This window comes from Urocampus carinirostris, chromosome 4 (genome assembly GCF_059441175.1).
Source record: "Urocampus carinirostris isolate Australia breed hairy pipefish chromosome 4, RoL_Ucar_1.0, whole genome shotgun sequence".
Taxonomy (NCBI): domain Eukaryota; kingdom Metazoa; phylum Chordata; class Actinopteri; order Syngnathiformes; family Syngnathidae; genus Urocampus; species Urocampus carinirostris.
In genome coordinates, this window is record NC_142352.1 from 20,315,141 (window position 1) to 20,331,490 (window position 16,350).

At 38.1% G+C, this 16,350-nt stretch overlaps 1 protein-coding gene across 5 annotated transcripts in view; it reads right to left on the reverse strand.

Annotated features, from left to right (window-relative positions):
- Positions 1 to 14,116: 14,116 nt before the first annotated feature.
- The window catches only part of mctp2b (multiple C2 domains, transmembrane 2b), a 56,610-nt gene continuing 54,376 nt past the window's right edge, over positions 14,117 to 16,350 (reverse strand). For all 5 annotated transcript variants that reach the window (XM_088333867.1, XM_088333866.1, XM_088333865.1 and 2 more), the window contains 3 exons: positions 15,814 to 15,923; positions 15,609 to 15,706; positions 14,117 to 14,405 (listed from right to left, as the gene is read on the reverse strand). In XM_088333867.1, coding sequence (XP_088189993.1) covers positions 14,358 to 14,405; positions 15,609 to 15,706; positions 15,814 to 15,923 — 256 coding nt within the window. In that variant the 3' untranslated portion in view covers positions 14,117 to 14,357. The remainder of the gene's footprint in view (positions 14,406 to 15,608; positions 15,707 to 15,813; positions 15,924 to 16,350) is intronic.

Consider the following 16,350-nt stretch of genomic DNA (forward strand, 5'->3'; position numbering starts at 1 on the left):
ACCTCTTGAAAACATATCACGGGAGAAAACATTTCTTTATTTATCTTGTTTCAAAGAATAAAAGGTATAAAGTAAACATCATTAAAATGTTTTTAAAAAATGTTTTAAAGTCAAAGAGTTTTTTTCAATAACAAACTGAAAATGAAAGAATTGTTCACCGTTTCGAATTACAGCATGCATAAGACACCCACTATTAATATAGTTTATTTTTATCATAAAAATAATAAAACCTGTTCCGTTTTTCATTTGTTTGAAAAAATATATATATTTCATTTGAGAAAAGAAAGACAAAAAATGCCACTAATGCATTTTGTAGTTTGAAAGCATTCCCTTATTTCTGAGGTGTTGAGAAATGTGCACGTTTTTAATTGGACGTTAACGATTTGAAATCTGTGACACGTGCGAACACTCTCAGGCCGGCGCCATATTGTTGTTGTGCTATGAACTTCGACCTCCCGCTCTCTCGAGTGACCTCTAACCTCGTGAGCATCGGAAGTTTGGAATTCCTCCAATTTAACCGCTCGGAATCCCCCCAAAAACCAAGCAACGTGAGTAAATTTTCTTTTTAATACAATTGTCGCTACAGCGTTACAATTGTCTATTTCTTTCATTCCTAACAATGTAGCTAACGTTGTGTAAGACGAAATTAAACTGGGCACTCAAGGATAAATAATTGCTAACAACGTAGCTAACGGTGTTTGCAACGAAAGTAGACGTGGCACTCCTGGATAAACATAATAAAAGACCTCATAAGATACAATAATAAAGGATAGCCCGGCAGTCTATAATCAATACTTTGTAAATATTATTAATTTTAAAAAAGTGCATCATAACAATTGTACAATTTCATTTTCAAAATAAGAGTCGAGAAACAAAAATGCGAATATACATTTTCTGTACATAGGCAAGACGTACTGCTTTTTCCAAGCCATCTATAAAGGCGATGGTCCTTATTCTTTTGTAAATAATATTTTAGTTTTTATTGTATATTCATGTTTAGCTTTGTATGTGTTGTTTAAATATAATTTTTTTTTATTTTGATGTTTTATTTAAATTTTAATTTCATACTGAAACTATTCATTATAATAAATGTTATTGCTCTTATATAGACCTAATGTGGAGAACAATATTACTATAAATGATTCTATTCATAGTGAATATACTGTTAGATGTATATATTTACAGTCTTGTGTGCCTGTTTAGTCTGGTGGTGAAGAAACTGTCATCTAATGAATGTTTATATATTTGTCTAACTAGATCTAGAATTATATTGTGTGAATATTATAAAGGTTTTTACTGCTCTTAAAGTATTATTTTTGTATATTTTTATTATGTTCAAAATCTCCATTATTTTTCCCCCACATAACTTTTAATAATAGTTATTGTTATTGTTTTTTAAGTATTTACCTTTAAGTAGAGAAATAAAATCTGAATACACATTTGATTATTTATTATATTTTTTTCAGTTTTGTGTGCTTTTTTAGGATGGTCATGGCCCAGGAATAGAAAATCTCTCATAATAAAATTATTTTGGGTTTTTACTGTACAGTAACATTGTATTTACAGTATATTTATAGTTTATGATTATTCAAATCTAGTTGTGGTTAAAAGGTTATCAATTTTGTATTCATTTATTATTATTATTACTGAAAATAAATAAATAAATATTATAACAGCTTTGATATAGACCAAGATATAAAATATAACTCTACATTTTTGTATACACAGGCAAGATTTTATTAACAGTCTTGTGTTCTTTTTTTGGTGGTAATAGCCCTGAGGAAGTTATGGTCTCGTATAATATAAATATTTTTGTTTTATATTTCCCAAATATTTAAATATAATTAATTCTCAAAATGTATTCAATTTATTTTGTATTTTCATGTACTGCAATATTATTGAAATAATCCCTTTTCCAATATAACCATTTACAATGAAATAAACTGCCCTATTTTAACATTCTGTAAGCGAGGACCCTATTTTTCTTGAGGTTGTGTTAAAATGCACTCTTTAAGTATTGCATTAACACTGATTATTTTAAAAATATTATTTGAATAAAAAAATCAAAAATTGAAAATTGTATGCGTTAAGGGTGCAACTTTTGTAAATAGTATCCATGATATATATATATATATATAATCAATTGTGACACAGTATTATGCAAGACTTTTCTGGAATACATTTTTTGTGCGAGGGCAGACGGGCATTAGCTTCAGCACCACCTACTGCGTATCAGTACATACAATTGGGTTTATGGATTCAGATGATTACAATAAACTGCTTATTATTTTAATGTATGCACGTTAATACTGTTAATTTTCCACTACATTTAAAAACTACCTCCGTGAACATATATGAGTTAGCCATATATGGTCCTTATATACAGTGTTAAATTATTATTATTTCCTTTATAAATGTTAACACTGATATTTTTTCTGTATAATAATCATTATTGCTTTGACTGTAGTGGTTAAAATTATAATGTAGCCATCATATTGTTGTGGCTTTTTAAAATGACATTTTTTGTTCACTCAGTGTGAAATGACATTTGCATGTGTGCGCGCGTGTGCACGTCCGCGGTCGCATGCTCGCGTGCGAAGTGAGACGTCTGTCTGTATTTGGGCGGCTTATGTAAGGGGAGAGAGAACGTGAAAGAGTGTAATCGCTTATATAACCACACAGGGCAAGAAGAGTCAAACGCGCTCAAGCTAAATTGCTGGATTCTGCAATGCACAAAACACCAAATTGGGGGGAAAACAGCTTAATTGCATTGAAATGTCTGATTGACGTGAAAGCCTGCAAATCAGTCCTACAATCACGTTGTCAAGTGACCAAGTCGTCTGTTTATATTCGATAGTGTCATATATGAATTCAAGTGGAGAGTAACAATGCAGCTTTCGTCAAAGGGGGTCATAAACCTGGCAAGTTTCATTGTTTCAAAAACCTCCCACCCAGAGCCGACCCAAAGTATAAGGGAGCTAAGCGGCTGCTTAGGGCACTGCAGCCCCTAGGGGCCCCCCAAGGGTTGTTCACTTTTTTGATGCCAACATAGTCCCTAATGTCACTTTGTGTCCACTCAAAAATAATTTTACAGAAATGCATCAAAAATACTACACAATGAAAATGAAATGAAATGATTTGCATTTATATAGCGCTTTTCAAGTCAATGACTTCCCAAAGCGCTTTACAATGTGCTCCACATTTCCCAATGGCGGCATTGTATTGCAGCCATGTAATACTACTAAAATACTGCTTTTGAAATAAATCAATTATACTTTTACTGAAATACCAATACATGATACTAAAATATAAAAAACTCCTAGATAAATATTACTACATAATACTACTACGATTGGTTTACAACAGAAATACTGCAAATTTCACCCAAAGCGATATTAAAAAATTTCTGATATGGAAATATCACAAAAATACTACAAAAATAAAACTACAGTAACACTGTACTACAGATGTACAAGAAACATTTTTATATGGAAATACAACAGAAATGGTACAAAAATAATACTACAGTAATACTACAAAAATACTAAAATTATAAAACGACTGCAATAATACAAAAATACTACAGATATACAAAAAAATGTACTTACGAAATACAACAAAAGTACTACAGAAATACTAAAATACTACTACTATGGAAATACTTCCTAAAACTAGTCCAGTAATCCTACAAAATAGTACACCAATAAAACTACAATAACACTACAGAACTTCAATAAAAATCTGACTTCAGAAATATTTAAAACAACCCTACAGTCATACTACAAAATTAAATAACAAATGAAATGCTTAAAACAGGGACCTAATCTACTTTTTGGGTTTAATTGTTGTCATTTAAAATAACAATTTGATTCTAAAATATTTTTAAAAAGCAATATAACATGTCATGGAATGAGTTCTAGTTAGTATAGAAATTTTCAAGTAATAGGGGGCCCCAAATCTGATTTTCCTTGGGGCCCTATGAAGGCTTGGGCCGGTCCTGCTCCCACCCGTCATAATACTGTCAAAAGAACAATAGAGATTTATGTAATTACATGCATTCTTGTTATTCCTAACATTTCTGGAATAATGAATGATTTATGACCCCTCATTTATACCAATGAGTTATGAAATTTTTGACTAAATCTATTGGTTTCTGAAATGCCTACAATTCCAGAATTGTAATTGATGTATGACCCGTTGTATTTATGCTAATTACTAAAATGAAGGGTCATAAAACTACCCTAATTTATGAAACAATAACAGAAATGCAAATAATTGCAGTCATAAAACATAATTTTGTTCCTCATAAATAATTTGTAGTTTATAAAGGATTTTCAGGAATTTTGGTAATACATACAATTTCAGACATCAATTTTATTTTTTATTTATCTTTTGACATTTTTATGACAGGTGGCGGGTTACAAAATGATAATAATTGGCAAGTTTATGACCCTATTCATAAATCTGCATTGTAATACCCTCTTCAACCTGTATAAAGCAGTAAACGAAATACATTTCAATATTTGCTTAAAATCACATAACATAGGTTATATGCGTCTGTGGGATTTGCCGTTTTTGAGTGACGTCACTTTAAAGTTAATATCTTTTTTTTTTTTCCCACAAGTCTCTGATTTTTGTTTTCAATAGTATAAAATCCAATTTTCTTCAAACACAACACAGGGCGACATCACACTCAAGCAGCGAGAGTGTGAGATTGGGGCCCCTGAGGACCCTCAAGCATGAATAGGCGCGAAAGGGCGTAGGTTATAGGGACACCGTGAGCGCCCTACCCGCTTTGAAAGGCGACGTGTTTCAAATTGGGGGAGTTTTGAGGGTACGGCGGGGAGGGTTTTTGGGAGGAGGCTGACAACTTCATCTGCTGGCTGACAGGTGCACAATTGGCACCGTGACCCCCCCTAACATCATCCTATATTTCAGTGGCCCCTGAAAATTTGTGTCATCTCTGTACCGAGTTCCATTGAAATAAATGTTCATCCAAAGTCTTTGTCAAACCCCCAATTTCATTCGCTAACCCCAATTTACAGGTTTATTTTGAAATATTTAAACTCTCATGTAAAAACTCGCACACAAAAAAAAAAACAGAATCCAGTAGAAAAAAACATTTAAAATCTCATAAACCATGTTTAGACCGCTGTCAACCTTGGTCAAAATTGTACTTTATAACCCTACTTAGGAATTCAGTTTTTTCAAACTTATAATATACCAACATTGAAACCACAGTTTGAAAACCAGATTTATTGAAAACTTTAAGTTAAATGTCAAACGATAAATTCAGTTTAAACTCCAATTTGCAACCCTACCACTAAAATGAAACCCTAACCTTAGTTGAAAAAAAAAAATTAATAACCCTAATCCTGAAGTAAAACTCTAACTTTACTCTCAACCTCAAATTTGAAACCTTTACCCTAATGTAAAACTCTAAATTAGGTTTAAAAAAAAAAATCAAATTTGCAACACTATCCATAAAGTAAAACCCTAATTGTAGCTGGATGATCATTTGCAACCTATGTAGAAACAATTGTTTTAAATTAATATATATTTGTTTCAGAATCTAATTTGCAGGTTGCTGATCTTGCCAGCAAGTAATTTTAGCTTTAAAATTGTCGTTTTTTTAGGGAATAGATATGGATGATGATTGATCAGTCCAGTTGGAAAATAATATATACATACACAAATAAATAATGCACACAGCGTTTGAGTCTAACAAACTATGTTTTATTTACATGACAAGGAAAGTTTAATCAAACGAAAGAATAAAAAACTTTCATGTTTATAATTAATAAAAGAGGAATTGGGTGGGTAAAAAAGGGTGATTGAGGTTGAATAGAAATGGCAATACTGTAGTTTCCTAGCTGAAATAAGGGATTTTGAATTGCTGTGCCTAACTTTAGAAATGTTCCTGACCAAAACGTACTAAGCTTCACAGCTACCCCAAAACCAGACAGAATATTGTCCATTTTGTGACCAAGTTACCCTGATTAATGAGGGGTTTGTGGGTCACTTCTTGGCCAGCGGCAGAGTATTTGGGGGCCCACAGGTGATCTAAAGATTTTGCCAAGTGGGCCCTGCAGCCTTAGAGGGTGTGGAACGTTTTCAAAGGCCGACCCTCAGGCATCTCGTTGAGCAGAAAGCAAACGAGGGGCAGGTGCATCCACCTTTTATAGCGTGACTTGTATCCATCTAAGAGCGTGGAGAGGGGTGGAAAGGCGGACCTTCCCCATTCGCCCCTCCCTTACAAGAACACCGCTATAGATTTTTTCAATTACAGGGAAAACTTTGTCAGTCGGGTCCAGTAATTCAATCAACAAGAGTAACCCAACCAGTTCGACAAAATGAGTTGTCTTATGAGGGTAGGGTGTGGCCCTTGATCCTATGCACGTAATGAAAGTGGGAGATGTTTCTGTAGCAGGAAGAACAAGAGGGGGTTTTATGTATCCCGTCAGAGAATATCTCTACATATTCTCCCTTTTTTGGCAAAAGAAGCTCTTTCGGTTGAGCACGGTCTTTTGGCACAGCTTGCAGAAATTCCCAGGAAGTTCTGCAAGCTGCGGCAAAGACCTCCTGGTTTATTCCCACAGTTTGCATGCTTTGGGCACCGTTTGTGGCAGTCCAGCCCTGCAGGTGGTGTATCTTGGGCACGTCCTTCTGGCGTGGTCCTTTGCAGTCCACCTGTGTGGCTCGTCGCTGGTGGATCCTTCTGGCACAGGCTGCGAAAGTCCAGTCGTGCAGGTCTTTGGGGCATCCTTTGGCTCAGCTCAGAGGCATCCATCTTGACAGGCATGGTGTACCTTTCAACGACAAAATTCTGCTGGTGTTTTCCACCCCTCTTTTACGGTGCTAGACAGATTACGGCGAGGTGTATGTGTTTGGCACTACGCTAGGACCGGTTTTTGGTGTTCTTTAAGTTGTCTATTGGGTGTGTGTGGTAAGACGGAAAACCTGGAAAGTTATGTAGATGAAAAAAATTAACAAGGGAAATCGACTAATCCTAACCAAGAAAGCTAACCCAAACAAAGCTAGTCATTGCTAACGACATGACCTTTGGCCAGTATAGGTCAAAGTCAGGTGTGGAGGTTTGAACTGGGAGACTACAACATTTTGTTCAAGTTCCATTTAAATTTGCAATCCCATGGAATGGGCAGGGTTGGCATGTGATGCTGACACTGATTTGATGCTGTAATTTTATTGGGCTGTGTAATTTGGGGAGGGGTAAGCATTTTACCCAGGTACCACAGTTTTTTTGCATGTGGAGCCAGTACTGCACCCACGGAAGTGCCATAACTGTGGCCTTAAACCTGAGGTGTCCAAGGATACAGCAAAATTTTGGCCTATAATTTGAAAGTCTAATTTCAGACTAGAACCCACGTTGTAATTTTAAATTTAAGTTTTGAAAACTTAGCCTTAAAGTAAAAACCTAAATTTAGTTTATAACTTATTTACAACCATCCATTGTCTTCTGCTTGTACAGGGTCAGGTCGCGGGGGCAGCAGCTTCAGCAGGGAATCCCAGGCCTTCCTTTCCCCAGCCGCTTCATTCAATCCCAAGGTGTTCCCAGACCAGCCTAGAGACCTAGTCTCTCCAGCGTGTCCTAGGTTGTCCCAGGTATCCTTCTCAGATGCCCGAGCCACCCAAACTGGCCCCTCTTAATGCGGTTGAGCAACGGCTCTACACTGAGTCCTTTCCGGTTGATTGAGCTTCTCACCCTATCTCTAAGGGATAGCCCAGCCACTCTGAGGAGGAAACTCATTTCAGCCACTTCTAACCTGGATCTTGTTCTTTTGCTTATAACCTACAGTTCATGACCATAGGTAAGGGTGGGAACATAGATCAATCAGTAAATTGAGAGATTTGCCTTTCGGCTCAGTTCATTCTTAGACCATGATGGACAGGTACAACGTCCCTCGCTCAAGATACTTGAACTCCTCCACTTGGGGCAGGATTTCATCCCCAACCTGGAAAATGCAGGTCACCCTTTTCCAGCTGAAAACCATGGTCTTGGATTTGGAAGTGCTGTTTTACACCCTGGCCTCTTCACCCTTGGCTGTGAACCGCTCCAGTAGGAGCTTAAGATCACAGCTTGAGGAAGCCAACAGCACCACAAGCTATGCAGAGATGCAATGATGAGGCTCCCAAACCAGATCTGTTCCCTGACAAGGCTGCATCTAGAAATTATTTCCGTAAAAGTTATAAAGAGAATTGGTGACAAAGGACAGCCTCGGCGGCATCAAACTCCCACTGGAAACGGTCTGCTAGATGTCCTCAACAGAACCTCACAACACGATTGGGTCTGCCGGCATTTTCCCCTACTACCATTGGAGCCAACTCACGACCAGGTGGCGGTTAGTATACAGGACCTGCTAGTCGGCATTTTTTTCACAGCATGTCCCCTTTTGTAAATAAAGTGTGGCAGAGTCATGCCAACACGGCATCATCAGATCACGTTATCACCGGCACTTAATTGATGAGCCATGCAGCACTCACTAATGCTGAAGCTAAACTCATCCGACAAAAAGGCCAAAACACGCACACACAGAGTGCTTCCATTGCAATTGCACATTAAAAGTAATTTTCATCACACGGGCCAACATGAAACATAAAAGAAGCTCCTCAGTCACATTGTCCAGTGATGTATTTATTTGGGTTGCTCAGTCCATGTATCAAATGGATTCAAGGAAGACTGTATTTCCTCGCTACTTCGCGCTTCGTATTTCATGGCTTCAGCCTATCACAGAATGAAAAATATTCTGCGATCCATTATCCCTGATTGCATATTGCTGCAAGCAGGGGCCATTTGAGGGCATTTTTTGTCAGGCCTGGCAGGTCTATTTTGCCCTTATTTCGACCTAAGATCGAACTGCACTAATGCGGCCACAATCATTATCCCTGATCACATATTGCTGCGAGCTGGGACTGGAGAAAGCGCACTTTTGTCATGAATGGGGCCTTTTTTTTTGCTGTAGTTTCCGCCTAAAATAAACTGCAGTCGTGCAGCTGGAATATATTATCCTCAGTCACATATTGCTGGAACGGTGACCACCAGAAGGCACTTTTGTCAAGAGGCATGCCGTTCTTGCCCACCTAAAATGAAATGCACTGTTGTGTCTGTGATCCATTATCTCCAGACGACTACTGTTGAAAGCAGGGGCCTGCAGATCAGATTTATTTTAGTCAGGCCGGGGGTCTCTTCTTGAATTTTTCTCTGGCTAAAATGAATTTCACAGAGATGGGCGTTTTCCACTATTTCCAATCCCATTTTGCAGTGAGCGTAGACGACTAGTTGATAACACTATTTTCGGGTGGCCTGCCATCCTGGTATGCCTAAAATGAAATGCACGGTGGTGGCAGTGTTCCATCATACCCGGTCGACAATTATTATTTTTTTTGCGTTTCGGAATGATGAAGTGTCACATTGTGGCCTGCCTAAATTGAACTACACCCTTTTGGCTGCGTTCTATGAAACTGGACAGCCCCGATCCATTATCTCCGGTCGAATACAGACGCTGCCCTGCATACGAACGAAATAGTTTCCGGACGATCGTTCGTAAGTTGAATTTGTTCGTAGGTTGCTTCAGTGCTATATTTCGTATGTTTCATGCTTGTATAAGTAACCAGGATTGTTTTGTACTCAAAAATAAACCTTTCATAAAATAAATAACATTATTCTATAAAGACCGATACATTTTAGTTTAACTTACTTTTGGAAGATGAGCTTCAAGAGGTCCTCCTCCTTGGTAGAGAGTTTACTAAAAAAAAAAAAAAATTCCAAACATTTTCTCAAGCGCATCAAGATTCCATATTCCACTTTCATTTCAAAGGAAACAGTTCACCTCATCTTTATAGTTTATACCAAACATATAGAATGGATGCACAAGATATTAAAAAACATCCTGTACACAAAAAAAGGTGCACACAATACAAAATATAACTTACAGCAACATCCGGATATTCTTCGACAATTTTTTTTTACGTATCTACCGTTTTCGTAAGTCGAATGGCCGTAAGTATTGCTGCGAGTGTGAGCCAAAAGAGCCAATTTGTGTCACGCGAGGTGGCTATTTTTTATTTCTTTTTTTCATTCTTTCCACCGAAAATGAACAGTACCTGTGAGGAGACAATCTATACCCACATTTGACTAATCGCCATGAATTTCGATAAACAAGGGATAATAGTTGAGTCACTGGAAATGACAAAATATACGCCAGGATGTGCAAGCTGTTGTTTATTAATAACAGTGAGAAGAGATTGTTTTATTTTGTTTTTGTACTTTGAGAAACACTTTCAAATGCCACTTTGGGTGGGGGGGGTGTAAGCTGTCTGAGACTCGTCAACGATGACCTTGAGGTCTTGCAAGTGACGGTCTCATCCTGCGGGAGGAAAGAGGGCCGTCTTTGTCTGAGGTCTTTGCCTTCTTCTGGGAATTGGAGCAGCTTCTGTGTCAGAAAAGAAGAAAAAAAAAAAAGCCGGCGTCCCCCCGTACCGTGGTTGACCCTCATCTCAAAATGGCCGCTCAGGGAAAGGAGATGAAAGGGCTTTCACGCGGCTCCAGAAAAGTGGATCAAGGACGCAGGAACGGGAACCCAGAACAACCCTCTCCCTCCACAATTGGCAATTAAAACAAACGTGAATATGGGAAAGGTCAGGGCCTACCCGCAGGATGGCCCAAGTCCCTTTTTTTCAAATCTTTTATGCTGCAAGCCTTTCACATATTCTCTCTTGCACACGCACGTCAATCAAAACACTCGCACCCTCGGGCGCTCTTGAATCGGAACGTTTCATGTCACCGTGACGGGACGTGCCTTTGCGTGGGACTCCAAAACCCCCAATTTCGTTCATTAAGAAGTATATGGGGCATCATTAACGGTGATCGGGTAAACGACACACGGCTGGTGGTGTGCCGAAATGTCCCACCCTCTCAGGCCGGACAGCCGTATCAGGATAAACGTATTTTGAAGCACTGAAAGACTAAATTAAAATCGTAAATACTCATCGTTTTTATTTGTATGTCAAGTCATGTTTATTTGTACAGGCCTTAATCACAAAAAGTCTCTCAAGGGTGTATGGACCACAGACTACTAGTCTACACTGGTACCTCTACTTACAAATTAAATTGGTTTTGGGAGTAGCTTTGTAACCTGCAACATTTGTATGTAGAGATGCCTTTCTAATGTACCATATTTTCACTACTATAAGGCGCACCCCGCAAAAAGTTTTTTGTCTTATATTTTCCATACCTAAGGCGCACCGGACTATAAGGCACTACAATGGGAACGTTAACAAAACAGTCCGTTAGTTCAGTCAAACTTATTAACTCCTTAACATTCAGATTGCTCGCAAAGAATCAAATACGTTGTCTGTATGATGTCGTCATTCACTCAAATGCGTCATTCCACATATCATTAGGAAGGTTAAACTCTTAGGATTCAAGAAATGACAACCATTTCTCAGTTTCTATTTTCTTTTTCGATGGCAACTGTGTGGACAGCAAAGTAGGAATTTCATTGTGCACTTTGAATTAAATCGAATTGAATTTAATAATGGACTCCTCACGGAAACATCAAGATGAGTCTGAAACAAGATACTGGCAAAATATAAAGCCGGGGTAGCTCAAAGTCTGCTTGCAGCCATCACGTTCAATAATTGTGCGCAACCATGGTCCTTTTACATCTGAGTGTAGTAAATCCCACCGTGTAAAATATTTATACCACAATGCGCAATAATGCCATCAAATAAAAGAAAAACTCTGCCAAAAGGCTTCTGCATTGATGGATGTTGCTTATTGGTAGCTGTTTGTTTAGCCCCATAATTCCTGTCTACAAATACAGGCTACAGTAGTAAAAAAAGAGCAACCAAACGAAGAGCAACCAAATGTGTGATTCACATCTTTATTCGGCCAATTGCAGGCTTTGTTTTGCCCAGCTTTAGCATATGCGAGCCTGTAAATGCTTAAAAGGACTCGTCTCCCTTACCTCCAAATAACTTTCGGCAATAGTGACCGATTCAAATGATTGACAGGAAATGAACCTTTTAAGTTGACTTTTTTGTCACTTACACACTTTTTGTCATTTGCCTTAAATAATGCCACTGTATTGTGAATATGATGTCTCTAGTTAGGGTAACCAATTGTTGGATAAACTGCTTTAAATTATACCAGCTCGGTGGCCTTCGGGGTAGGGCGCCCGTCCCAACACTGGGAGGTTGCTGGTTCAAGCCTCGGCCGAGTCGTACCTAGACTTGCAACATTAGTACTCATTGCCTATCTGCGTGGCGCTCGGCATTAGGGGTTGGAATTGGAGGGTTTGGGCTTCTAATGACTCTCAACACATCAGTTGGGTTGAGCTGGGGGGCTGGGAACCCCCTCCTCTGTATCAATCTCCCAGAAAGAGTCAGGAATGTGTTCTTGACTCTAGCCACCTCCCACTAGGGCGATATGGCTCTGGTGTATATATATATATATATATATATATATATATATATATATATATGTATATATATATTACATTTATTTAATACAGAATCTAATTTAATGGTTACCGATTTGGCCAGCAGGTAGTGCTAACGCATGGCAGAAATGAAAATAAACCCCTCCCCAGAAAAGTCTTTCTATCCCTTTTTGTCGCATCATTCAGACGAGGGTTAGGGAAAATGAGAACTATAGCTTCGTTTTGCCATGTTTCCTGGCTTGTGGCTCTCGGTCTTGCCTAGACCAACGAAGCCTTTCCCAGCCTGCTCTATAGATTTCATGAAGATAATATTGTAACTCTGTATTCACAACTACCTGTATTTTGGATGAATCCGTTAAATAAGATTGGTTTGTCACAAATAGCATAGTGCTGTGGAATGCTCTACCTCCGGAGATGAGATCTGCTACGTCAGTGAAAGTTTTGGAATCTGGACTTAAACCACACTTCTATTCTGTAGCTTGATTGATGCAGACCTCATACTTATCTTTTCCTGTCGTTTGCGGCTGGTGGTGAAACGAGGTAGAAGGACAAATTAAGACGAGTGAGTGTACCAGCACCTGGAACTAAAGCTTTGTTGTTGCTGTCATGGACTTTTTGGACACTATTTCCTGTTTTTTTTTTTTTAAATGATGTTGACTATGTTTTGTGTATTGTTGGCAAATGCAACATCTATTGCAGCCTTGTCGTCTTGGAAGGGGGATTACCACTTGCTTGCCCCCTTCTCAAGGCCTCTTATTTTCCTCATGTTGAGGTTTTGAGTTTCTCTTTGCCCACATGTCTGTTTCAGATCAGGGTCTGTGCAGTCAAGTCATCTTTATTTGTATAGCTCTTAATCACAAAGAGTCTCAAAGGGCTGCACAGACCACAGATTATTGCAAACCACTTACTATTCTTACACCATCCACTGATCTAAAACCTGCATGAGGGCAGGGAAAAACTCTAAAACCTCAACATGAAGAAACCTTGAGAAAGGCCTGCACATGAGGTAATCCCCCTTTCAGGATGACCAGGCTGCAATGGATCTTGCAATAACAAATAATAAACAGGTATTGTCAACAAAAAATATAGGTTATTCATATTCTATAGAGTAGAAGTGTGTTTTAAGCTTAGATTTAAACATTTTCAGAGCAAAGGCTCCGGACTGGAACATAAGGGGAAATTAAATATGAAAGATGTGAGGGAGCTAGTCCATGCAGGATTTTGTATACTACCGACAGAACCTTAAAATCACATCTTAAGCTAACAGGGAGCCAATGAAGGTAATGTGATCAAACTTTCTTATCTTAGTTAAAAGCCTGGCTGCAGCATTTTGTACCAGCTAAAGCTCTTGATTATGGACTTTTGGAGACTGGAGAGTAGTGCATTACAGTAATTGAGACGTACTTTTGTGATTAAAGACTAAACCAAAAAAAAAAAGATTTGACTTGAGCATTGTATACACACGGAACTTCAGGATAAACATGTAATAAAGACTTAAAAGATAAAATGAGATGAAAAGAATGTCAGGATGAATGGGAAAAATATTTACAAGGTAGTGCTAGGAGACTAGCCCAATTTAACTGCATCAGAAATTATGGCTCAGTTTTGACTGCTTCAGGTCAACATTAATATCCACAAAAAAGTGAAGGAAAAAACAAGTGTGCATGTTCATTTATTGCTGTAAGAATGTCAGACAATAATAAATAATGTGCATAGTATGTCAAGATATATATATATATATATAAACATCAACAAAATGAAAAGAAAATGAGTCTGCCCTTTGATATCTTTTTTTTCTCTCAACTCAAAAACATTCAAAAGTAGAAAGACATAAAAATATTTGTATAAAATCATCTAAAAAAGTAAATAGTGGTGGCCTCCTCAGTCTCAGTCGGTTTACGTCGTTTTCTTTTTCTTGACTGTTTTCGGCTCGCTGTATTGGACCTAAAAGCATTAAAAAAAACATAATTATGCCCTGCACAACTTTAACAACAATCCAAATCAAAATATCAATGACAAAAAAAAAACGTATCGATCCAGTTTGTTCCCTATAGTAAAAAATGTGTAGCGAGTAGAGAAGAGCTGTTTTCAAAATTAAAGCAGGTTGAAGAGAATTGATGTGTTTATTTTGCAGTGACTTTAAGCTGCATTGTATGATTTGATAAGAACTAAATTAGATGAATTAATGTTTTTAGAAAATTAAAACATTTCCTGCATAAAAATGAGGCATATATACTGTACAGTGGTACCTCTACTTACGAATGTCTCTAAATATAAATATAAAAGTTTCTGAGCAGGAAAATATTGCCTCTAGTAATAAGATCCAAAATACAGTACAGGTCACGCTGCTATTTGCCGCTCTGAGTTTCATGAATGTAAACAAACTTGCTATTGCTTCAAAACTGCCTGGCAACCAGTGCGCATGCGTGTTTCCAGCATGCTCTCCGTGTCACCGTCACAGTTCAGAGTTCACAGACAATGAGGGTTTCTGGCAAAAGGCAGCCATCATTCAATCAGCCCAAATGTAAGACATTTTAGCAAAATTTCATGAAGTCTCAAAATATGTGGAAAGGAATGTCCCCGTAGAAGTTTGACAAGTCTGGCTATCGTGACAGTTGGGGCTGGGCTGTGGCTGTCTCACGCAGGCATCTAGTCCGAGCATTTAGTTATTCATTCAGGTTATTGGTAAATAAAACAATGTGTGGCATTCATGGACACATGCTGACTTGCAAAACAAATAAGGAAATGCCTTCAGGGACAGTCTCAAAATCACAACTTCAGCAAAAACATTGTATTAACGCTTACTGCACTGTAAAAACACAGTAATAACAAATGAATGAAAAAGAATGAGCCCATTTATTCTGAATGAGTCCATTCATTCCGTCGAGCCAAATGATATATATATCGTTGGGGCTTTGCAAAAACCCTACTAAGGGTGGTGAGACAAAATTTTAACAGAAGTAGTAGGAAAGATAGTTAGATATAATAGATATAATTCTACAACACAACAAAAGCATAACTCATTGTCTCCGTGCATATTGAGCTGTGGGCAGGTGAGTTGGCCTGGCATCAGCAGCCCCAACTAATAAATATATACGAAATTTATATACATTTAAAAAATGAAGTGAATAACCAAGTCAAGTTTACCTTCTGTACATCTGATGGCACTCTGCTCAGGAAATCCAACAGCTCGTTGTTGTCAATGGCGAAAGGTTTACGCAATCGCTTGGTGAATTTGTTGATCCCTGGATAAAAAGAGACACAAAATGACTGCTTGTTATCACTATCGAGAAGGCGTCTGTAATTTTTTTTTCCAAACTGTATTTTTTTTTAACGTCTGCGTGCTTCTCACCCCATATTAAGACAATGTAGCGTAGCGGGATGTAATAAGTGATGACGGTGGCGAAGACAAACACAAGCAGAGCCAGGCTGGACAGGAAGGGCTCGGACCAGTTGAACGTGCTGAAAAACAAAAGAACGTGAAAGCCTCAGTGTGCATTTTATAGTGACTCCTAGTGGTGTTAAGATACTTTGTTTAGATAAAACACTACCGACTCAAGTCATAAGCAAAACACATGTGAAATGCCGTAAACATTAATTTGAAGGTTTAGAAATTTGGAATTGTCACACAACTTGAAGAAGCTGATATGTCTGGCCGCCGTTTTTCGACCACGGAAGCCCGAATGACCATCCTGGGATGGTAGCGTACCGATTAAAGCTGAGCCTACATGTGATGGTCAAAGAGTTCTATTATTACGGGATTTTCAACTTTTTTCTCCACAGTTAGCCTGTTGGCTGGTGCCTATGGCTTGCGACTGGGATCATTTAAAGCATACATGGCAGCTATTGTTATTGTTAGCTGCTCCTGCTTCATCCTTCAGCTTCACTC